This window comes from Arachis hypogaea, chromosome 17, assembly GCF_003086295.3.
Source record: "Arachis hypogaea cultivar Tifrunner chromosome 17, arahy.Tifrunner.gnm2.J5K5, whole genome shotgun sequence".
NCBI lineage: Eukaryota > Viridiplantae > Streptophyta > Magnoliopsida > Fabales > Fabaceae > Arachis > Arachis hypogaea.
The window spans coordinates 2667417-2677774 of NC_092052.1; the positions used below are offsets into that span (position 1 = coordinate 2667417).

General features: G+C 34.6%; 2 protein-coding genes across 2 annotated transcripts; both read left to right on the forward strand.

Annotated features, from left to right (window-relative positions):
- The first annotated feature begins 451 nt into the window (after nucleotides 1–451).
- On the forward strand, nucleotides 452–2767 carry LOC140181013 (cytochrome b561 and DOMON domain-containing protein At5g35735-like). The gene is made up of 4 exons (XM_072223240.1): nucleotides 452–685; nucleotides 1206–1274; nucleotides 1367–1467; nucleotides 2237–2767. Exons 1-4 carry the CDS (start codon nucleotides 452–454, stop codon nucleotides 2541–2543), a joined length of 711 nt encoding a protein of 236 aa, XP_072079341.1. The 3' UTR covers nucleotides 2544–2767.
- Nucleotides 2768–3374: 607 nt separating this feature from the next.
- LOC140181003 (uncharacterized) lies at nucleotides 3375–5925 on the forward strand. Its single transcript, XM_072223159.1, has 3 exons — nucleotides 3375–4202; nucleotides 4366–5459; nucleotides 5543–5925. The coding sequence occupies exons 1-3, from the start codon at nucleotides 3486–3488 to the stop codon at nucleotides 5586–5588; spliced, it is 1857 nt and encodes a 618-aa protein (XP_072079260.1). The 5' UTR covers nucleotides 3375–3485; the 3' UTR covers nucleotides 5589–5925.
- Nucleotides 5926–10358: the final 4433 nt, after the last annotated feature.

Here is a 10358-nt window from a genome sequence, read left to right on the forward strand (position 1 = left end):
ATGACGTCAAGGACTTATTTGTCCTTCGAACTTTATTCCCCTTCCAGCGTGGCACCGTAACGGACACCTGGACACCGTTTCAACCACGTCAGCCAGTTCCGTTTGGTGTATGAGAGGCAAATAGACGGAAGGACTAAATTGTCCTCCGTTTGTTAAAGTCAGGGACTTTTTTGTATTTAAATTTTGTCAGGGATGTATTCGTCAAAAAGTTAAAAAGTCAGGGACCTATCTATCTTTTTCCCAAAAATCTAAGAATAACGTAAGTGTTTGCAGATTAAATGATACACCATGGTAGTTATAATCATGTGTTCAAAGTATATACATATATTGGTGAATTAATATTAATTAATTTGACAATAAACAACACTCTAATTTTGGTAATTAAAAAGGACTTTTGTACCTAACATATATTGGTGAATTATATTAGGTGTATAAATTCTTATCCTCTTGGATGGGGAAGTATCTTGCAAATCTCTTTGGAGAAAAAGAGAAAAAGCAAAAACGAAAGAACATAGCTGTTATAAAACTCTTTGTTAACCATGTGTGGCAAGTTGGAGATGATGTTAATGGTGACCAACCATTGCAGCACAGAGTCACCCTTCAGAATGTGGATAGCACTGAGACAATTAACATCACTTCTCCCGATGGCCAAAGCTATGGTCAGAACTGGAGTTTTCTTAGATCAGTAAGTTTCTTATCACCTTTATATTCCGAGGTGGCTACTGATGTCTTCATGTGAAAATCATAACCAAGATGTTGCATTGTATTATGTTTGATAATTTAGTTAGACATATCAAATCATCTAATGATTCTCAGCTGTTATCTTTACATAAAGACATCTCCGTATATGTTCAAATAATACAATTGATATAAAGTTTAAGATGATTTGATTTATAACTAATTTTTTTCCCTTCTAAATTTACATACATATCTTTGCATGATGGATTCTTCAAATTTATAATTAATGTTGCTTTTTTTTTTCTTCTTAAGACCTACAAGTGTATTCATATCATGAACCTTACTTTTTTATTTCATATACCTCATTATTTGTATATTTATACCCAGTTAGCATGCATCATCATCAATAAACAATAGTAATGGGTATTATATATTGAGAATAAATTCTTTGCTTGTGTGCTTTGTAGAGACATACAATACATATATACATAAGTAATGTTTTTTGTGGTTGGAATTGAATGAATTAGTCAGGTGCATGGAGTTCTAAACATCATAGGGTGGGGAACACTACTACCAATTGGAGTAATAATAGCTCGGTACTTTAGAGTGTTTCCATTTATTTGGGACAAAGTTTGGTTCAATATCCACGTTGGTTTCCAATTAACTGGTTTTCTAATTGGCACTGCAGGTTGGGCTATTGGTCTTAGTCTTGGAAGATCTTCAGAGTATTACACCTTCCACACTCATCGAACCTTTGGCATTCTCATTTTCACATTTAGCACAATCCAAGTAATATTCTTCTTCTTCTCTCTTTTTGTCTATAGTTTGATTTCTACAATTTATATCTTAATAAAGTCATGCATGCACATATATAGTTGTATGCAAGATGAAGCTAATTTTTATGCAGATTTAACCAATAAAATTTCAGGATAATAATATATTATAGTAAATAGTTATGACATTAGTAGTTAATTATTTAGGGTGATTTGAGGTTTCGATTTACAGACAATAAAATGAAATATTAAGACAAACGATTTAAATTATTCTTATTGTCTCTATTTTATCTGTTTAGATATTGTTATTATACAAAAATATGGAGACATTTGCTACAAAAACTAGTTTAATTATGATAAACTAAGTTAGACACACTATGTGATTGGAAAAGGAAAAATAACAAAAAAATGAAAAAAAAAGAATAAAAAAGGTAAAAGGTGGAAGTGGTGTGTATGAAAATTCTAATTTGGAATTTTCTTTAAATATATTTTTGCAATATTCACTCCTCTTTTATAAAATAAATAAATAAATAATCTGGTCTGACAAGCTGTTACGTACTACCAAACCACCCCCTCCCCAAATTTGGCAGTACAAGTTTGGCGGATTTAAAATACCTGCCTTTTGAGGGGCTTAGCGGACCGGCCTGATAAATTTGGCTCATTTTGTCATATTTAGGCGCGCACACATATAGTTAGTCAGTTACCCTTTGTCTTTGTCTCAACCCTGTATTTTTGTATTGAAGCATACATACTAATGTAGTGTAGTGAATTTTGTGCATTTTCAGATCGTTGTCATTTCGGTTAAAGCCGAAGATTACTGATGATTATAGAAAATACTGGAATATGTACCATCATTTTCTTGGCTATGGACTACTTGCAATCATAGTCATAAACATATTCAAAGGGATTTCAATGTTGAAAGGAGGAGTTGGATGGAAATGGGCATACATTGGAATCATTGCGTTTTTGGGTGCCATTATACTCACTTTTGAGATTGTCACATGGCTACGTTTCATGTTGAAGCTACCAGCAATCTCAATTCCACCAAAAGAAAACAAGACTAATAATAATCCCACACAAAACAAACATTAGCCATGCATGTACACAAGAGGCTGCAAAAATCTTGCTTTCATAATGTGTTCTTTTTTTCTTTTTGCCCATTTTACAATTGAAATTAGAAGTTGTTTTTTTGTTCTTCTTATTATTTTTGGGTTTTGTGGAAAATAAGGAAGCATTACCCTGATATTTGTATGTGACAATAATATATTTTTTAAATCTTATATATCAATGATAATCTATGTGTCTTATATCAGAAGGAGATAGAATCGGTGAAACATTTATTTCTATACTGTGAGCTAACATGGCATGTGTGGTGCAGTTGGTTGAGGTCTCTTGGGAAGGTGTGGCCTATTCCTGAAACCATTAGGAAAAAAAGAGGGTATTAAATATGCATTAAATTTAATAGATTGATTTATGTTGAAGAATCCACCCATCCAAACTTTTGTATATCAAAAAATTTTTTTTAGAGTAGTGCTAGGGAGCCAATGGCCTAAACGTACAATGTGTACAATGAGCTAAATTTTTGGTTTATGAATAAAATGAAACCAGGGATAATAAACATCTCATGTTATAAAAAATTAATTTTGGGTTCACCAAGGTTCAAACTCTTGACCTTGCGGATCTAGAACTCTAATACCATGTCTTGAAACCACTCATCCTAAAAGTATAACCTGACAGAACAATGTAACACTAATAATCATATCTCTAATACTTTCTAAATCTTCGTTAGGTCATTGGCTCCTTATACTTTCTCTTTTTTTTATGGTGTAATACTTCTTTTGAGTAAAATCCTAAAAAAGGTAAATTGAAATGTAATATTATAAAAGATTTACTGGTGTCCGTCTTATTCTTTTTTTTGAGTTTTTTTCTCATTCCAGTATTCCACTGCCTCAGTTTTGCGGTATCGACGAACACACACCAAGTCTCTCGAACACCTTAAAAGAAAAGGGAAAACCCTCTAAAACAGAAAGCAACATGCCAATCATACCCTTTTCGTTGTCCTCGTTACCTGCAGATATATCGGCACCCGCACTCTTGACCACCGTGAGCGCCGCTACGGCCACTGCTACAGCCATGTTATTAATCTGCAAGTCTCGTTTCATGCGCTTCAGCCCCTACGGAAAGAACCTCACAAGACACCATCTCGAGCAACCCAAACGCAATCCCAAACGCGATCCACGTGGCAAGATGCTATTCGTTTCCCAAATCGGAACTTCAAAAGCCCTAGCGACGCGCCTCTGCGATTTGTTAGAGTCGAAAGGCGTCGTTTTGGACCTCGTAGATGCCCGGAATTACGAGCCCGAATCCCTACCCAAGGAGAACCTCGTCGTCCTCGTTGCTTCAACTTCGGAAGTTTGGAACCTATATTCCGCACGGGATTTCTCCTCCAATCACGACCTAGCTTGGGGAGCAAGGTTCTTCGTCGATTGGATCAAGGAAAAAGCGAACGCCTTTAAGGTTGGAGCGTTTGTTGTGAATGCTTGCAGTTTCAGTGCCTTTGTCGTGGGCAGCGAGGTTAATGAAGGTGGCAAGAATTTGAGGGCTAAGGCCGCCAATGAGATTAGGGGTTTGAGGCACACTGCTGTATCGAATGCGGATTTTGACAGCTGGTGGGGAAGTGTTGTTGCGGTTTTGCAAGGTGCTGTTTTGGGAGCTGCTGCTGATGGAATATGCGGGGAATCTGAACCTGAGGTCCGTTTCTGCATCCTCTTAACTGGAGAACTATGGCGTTTCTATTTATTATCATCACACTGCATAGCTTTCTATTTAATAGTTAAACTTATGGTGATTTAATTCTGTCGTAGATAATATGATTGTTTCCCTATTTAATAGTTAATTGTTTCCCTAATTCAAGGATGCTGGTTCTTCTGATCCAAAGCGTTTATATATGTTGGTGGAAAATGGGGATTGGATATTAGAGGAGACCGAGACTGGTTGGAGCTTCTCTAATACCATCAAGCACAGGATGTTAACTATCAATGACGACAACTTTATGAAAGATGGCACTATTAAACTTGATGAAGTAGGTCGTGTAACTCCTGAATGGCCACTTAAAGATGATCTATTCGTCGACAACAGTCGGTTACCAACTTCTCAAGGATTTTGTTCTGTTGGTCACTGCCTTTTCTTTGCTGGTGGTTTTGTGGCTACTATTTTACCAGAATGGAACTTGAGTGTGGACGATCTTTTCCCATCAAACCTGTGGTGCCTCAAGTTTAAGGATTCTACTTGGGTTTGGAGTATATGTGGAAGCATGTTCTGCCACCGATCAAATCCCTTAATAGTCCCACACGATGGCAAATTGTACATCTTTGGGGGTCATGAAGTAGGTGCACATTGGGTTGAGATCTATAGCCTAAAATCAGGTCTTTGGGAAAAAAGGGAAGTGCCCAATTCTGCTCTCTTGCCAGATCTCACGTGCCCTCCTAGCTCTTACTTTTTTTGGGAGGATAGCAACAAGAGTCACAAGAAGACCCGCATTGTATTGTATTCTGTTGATTATAAGTATAACCGTCAGTGGCTCATGTCATATGACGTCAAGGCTAACAGCTGGGAAGCAGTTGAATGCAATTTTCCGTCAGTTCCTGAAGCTTGTTCTCGAAAAGTAGTTTGGTTGGGATGCAGCCATTATCTTCTGATTGTTGACTTCGGTGAAATGGGGTGGACGTGGTATATTTATGACTTGTCCAAGAAGAAGCTTGTGGCAGTAGTGCCCATAGATGATTTGGACAACAGTGGGATGGTATCAAATATTTTTTGTTGCCCCCACACTAGCAAAGAAAGTTTGATCTATGTATTGATGGAATTCGATGAAAGGGCTTTCGAGAAAGGGTCAAATCTTCCTCAGCTTGTTCCTTATGCCAGAGTCAGGCTCCAACTCAAACCCTTTTCTGCCAAGATTGAATCCAAGAGTTATCTTAGAGTTGATCCTCATTACCAATGCTATATGTGAGTATGCGCTTCTCTTTAAACTTGTTTCACCCTATCCATTGATTGAGCTTTGATATTTACTTCTTTAACTCGGTGGACAGATTTGCTGCTGGAGTTGAAGGCAATAAAGAGAAGACTGTAGTTTAGTATACTGGTGTGGTCGATATTAGGAATTAGGATTTCACCATCAATGACAAGTAGCCAAAGAAAGAAGTGATGGATACCAAAGTCATATGAAAGCTCTGGCCACCTTGAATCCAACTTTGTTGCCAAGACATGCATGCCAATCTGCCTTTCTACAAGTATAGAAATATTTTGTAAGCTATGTATTTACCTCTTTGGCCAACATCTCCCAAGTCTAAGTGCAATTGAGATGTATATACTCTTTTATCATGATTTTGAGATATTAGAATCTTCAACTTTCGCTAAGTACTAATGTGACTTGTATCATATGGAGCACAAGATGTTACCTCCTTACAGATCATACTACTAAAACTATACGCTGTATCAAATAGTTCATAACATGGAATTTTTATCTTCATTTATATCTAGAAATAAACAACTTTTATTAAATATGATGGTGGCGTGAGGACGACTTCTCACTTCATCACGGGTCTTCGATATCACCCTTTATGGCCCATTTTTGAAACTTGAGAGATAAGTTTTGCAATCAGTGATGATTTTGTATCTAGTCGAATGGTGGTTCTTTTGGTTTGGACTTTGGAAAGGTTGTAGTAGTGGTAATATTTTAGTAGACTTTTTTAGGTTGTGGTTTCTTTCTATACTCCACAATGACGATTTCTTGCCGAATCGTTTGAGTTTTACAATTCAGCATCCTATGAGATTTTCTGCCGACATTATTATCTAGTAAGATTTTATCCAGTAAAATATCAGATGCTTTTTTGAAAAATTGAGCGTTATTCTTGAAGGAGATGAATTTTTTTTTTAATTTCCAGTTTTAGAGTTGGTGTGGTTGCAACTTGAGGTTTTTGAAGAGAAGATAGGTAGGGAGAGTTTAAACTTAGTAATAGGTCGTTAAGGAATTTCGTGTCAAACATTTTTGTTCCCCAAAAAATTTATTACGTTAAAGTTCCTAAACTTTATAAAGGTAAGACATATAAGTCTTTTTATTACATTTTTGATAATTTATTTGTCTAAGTGAAAATAGATCTAACTAGAATTTATATGTCTTATATAAAATGGAGTAGCGTAAAGATCTCATAATATACACTGTATAGAGATAAAGAAATTTTGTTTTATGCTGGACATTCATAGATGGCTTGTGTGTTGGAGTAGCGGCTTCGTTTGTTGGGTTAAGAGTTCTCTCCGTAACGTGATGGCAAAGGGCAACAGAATTGCCTGGGCTGACGGACATAGCGAACAGGCTGATGAGTAGACTCCTCATGCTATGGCTAATGCGTGGCCTCTTGTTGGATTTTAGCGGCACGAGTTCATTGGCTACATAGAGGTGTATTTGTATGAGGGTGAGATATTAGGAGTGTTAATATTTTGAAGGGAATAGTATATTAAAATAGGAAATCTTAGGCTTTTGGCCCCTTTGTATAGAAAAAAATGGATATTGTTCATATCTGGTTCAAAAAGATAAAGTCAGGCCCATTAAGTATAAAGGTTCACCAAGAGTCTCCACTTATCCGACCTCTTTGGAGGTCGGACACAACAAAAAGGTTCAGTTTTACTTATCTGAATAAGCAACTACTTTTTTGAATTTTTCCTACTATCTCTATTTTCTCTAAAAGATACATCATAACAAACTCTCAAGATAATAAATACATTTATACCCCTTATGTATATTTATGTTATAATCTACTAAAAAACACGCGTAAAATTTTTGCTAACTTAAGCATTTGAGTCTTTTGCAGGTACCACCTCCCACTTTCTGATGACGAACTCGGATAGCGGCACCTCGGCGCGAAGACAAATCGGGCGCTGCCTCTAGGGGTGGCAAAGTGGGCCGGCCTGCCCCGCCTAGGCCCGCACCATAAACGGGGCGGACCGGCCCGCCCCACCAACTAAAATGGGTTCAAAATGCTAGCCCGCCCCGCTTTATGGCGGATTGGCGGGCTAGCCCGCTTGACTCTTTTTTTTTTTTTTTTGAAAAATAAAATTCATTAAAATTAACCAAAAAATAATAATTAAAAAATCAAATACGAATAAAAAATAGTCAAATTATAATATAATTTTTTACTTTTTTTTTTAATTTTTAACTTCAATAAAATTGTTCAAAATAATATTTGTCAATAGAATCATCTTTATTTTAAAAAATAAGTAACATAATTTGAGCATATATACGAAATTGTAAAATAAAATAAATAATGTTAATAACTAAAAGAAAAATAAAAACAAAAAAAAGTGTTTAAAAATTCTATAATTATTAATTTTATAATAATAATCACTATTTTATTTAATAAAAAATAAAGAAAAATAAAAATCTTTGGCCCGGCGGACCGGCCCGCCCCGCCAAAATCCGCCAATTTGGCGGTGCGGGTTTGGCGGGTTTTTTTAATTTGGCGGGCTCCAGATCCTAGCCCGACCCGCCTTTATTACCGGGTTTAGCGGATCGGCCCGGCGGGCTCGACCCGTTTTGCCACCCCTAGCTGCCTCACACGAAGTCTGGACCTCACGTTCAGGTCCAAGTCAGGTAACCTTCGAAACAGATATCTAATTTTTCCTTCTTTATATTTATGGAGCTTTTTTCTAGATGGGGGTGTCTAAAATGAGAATATGAGACCAACAATTTTGTGTACATTAAATATGTCACTTTTATAAACTATTAGATTTTATAAAATAAAAATTAAATAATGTTATAAAAAATATTGAAAGACTTTAATTAATATAGAGCATATTACTGCAGAAATAATAACATTTTTATTTTTAGAGTAAATTTAAATAAACAATACAGAACATATCAACATATAAAAAAATATAAATCTTTTTTATTATTAAATTTAATAAGTATGGAGTAACATTTTTTATTATGTTAAAAATAAATTCACATTAAGATTTTTTATTTCAATATGTAAAATATAAAATAATTAAATTTTATTTATATTACTTGGCATATGATAAATTATTTTAGTTTAAGATAAAAAAATATCTTATATATTCATTTTTTAAAATATTACTACATAATATAAAATTATATAAATATTATTAAAATACATACTATTCAAAAGATTACATATATATATATTTTTTAAATTAAGAATGAGACATAAATCTAAGACCTCTATGTGAGGAGAAAAAACTATGTCATTTAATCTATATATAAATCGTTGGCTCAAAAAATTACATATATATTATTAGATTTTGTAAGAAAATAATAATTCCGTAATATTTAATTTTTTGGTTGTTTTATTTATATTTTCAACAAAATAATAGAAACAGAAAATAAACAATAATATTATTTCTTTAATAATTTTAAATATCTATAAAAATTATTCTGGTTGAGATAAAACTGGTACATAAAAAGTTTTAAGTTATGTTATTATTTTCACATTGGACAATTTTAGTTGCGGGTCGAGGTAGGAATAAGAAGCAATTATATTTATAGAATAAATGATCAAATTAGTCCCTAAAAGATCACTCGTTTTACAAATTGGTCCTCAAAAGATTTTTTAAATCAAATTCGTCATTTAAAAATTTTAAATTAGTCATATTAGTCCTTCCGTCACTTTGTTTATTGATGGTGTCAAAATTTGCTAATGTGACACGTTAAGTGATATCCCAACACACACCTAGAAGTCTTAATTGACTATCAACATGATTAGTTTATGAAATTAGATTAATCAAAACCTAATCGAGGGAAGAACTTGAAACATTGAAAATTTTCAAGTTGAGATTGATTTAATCTAATTTCATAAACTAATCATGTTAATAGTCAATTAAGACTCGCTACAACATTTTGGGTCTATGACCACGGTTTTTTTGTCACATTTTTTTTTACAAATAAAAAAATCTATAGTCACAGTTTTTTGAAAAAAGGGTGACCATAGAGTACCTATGGTCACGGTTTTTTACAGTGACCAAAAAGGATTTATGGTCACGGTTTTTTAAAAAAGGTGACTTAAAAGGGTCTTTGGTCACGGTTTTGGGAGTGATCAAAAGGGGTCTATGATCATGGTTTTGAAGGGTGACCTAAAAGGGTCTACGGTCACGGTTTTGGGGTGACCTAAAGGGATCTATGGTCATAGTTTTTTACAATGACAAAAAAGAATCTATGGTCACGATTTTTCAAAAAGAGTGACTTAAAAGAGTCTATGGTTACGATTTTGGGGGATAACCTAAAGGGGTCTATGGTCACGGTTTTGGGAGTGAGCTAAAGGGGTCTATAGTCACGATTTTTCGAAAGGGTGACCTAAAATGGGTCTATGGTCACGGTATCGGAGAGTGACCTAAGGGTCTATGGTCACGGTTTTGGGAGGTGACCTACAGGAGTCTATAGTCACTGTTTTGGGGGGTGACCTAAAGAGGTCTGTGATCACGGTTTTGGAAAGGGTCTATGGTCACTGTTTTTCAAAAAGATAACCTAAAAGGGTCTATGGTCACAGTTTTGGGGGTGATCTAAAAGGGTCTATGGACACGGTTTTTGGGGTGATCTAAAATTGCTATAGTCACAGTTTTGGGGGGTGACCTAAAAGGGTCTATGGTCACAGTTTTGGAAGTAACCTAAAGGTATCTGCGGTCACGGTTTTAAAAGGTGATCTAAAATGGTCTATGGTCACGATTTTTAAAAAAAGGCGATCTAAAATGATTAAGTTGAATACTATTAATTTTAAATTAAAAAATTATTTAAAACTTAAAACTAATTAGTAAGTTGACAACTAAATATTATATTTTTAATATAATTTAAGTAAATTATGATTGATTTTTAATTATTATTCTACCTTCTAATTTTAT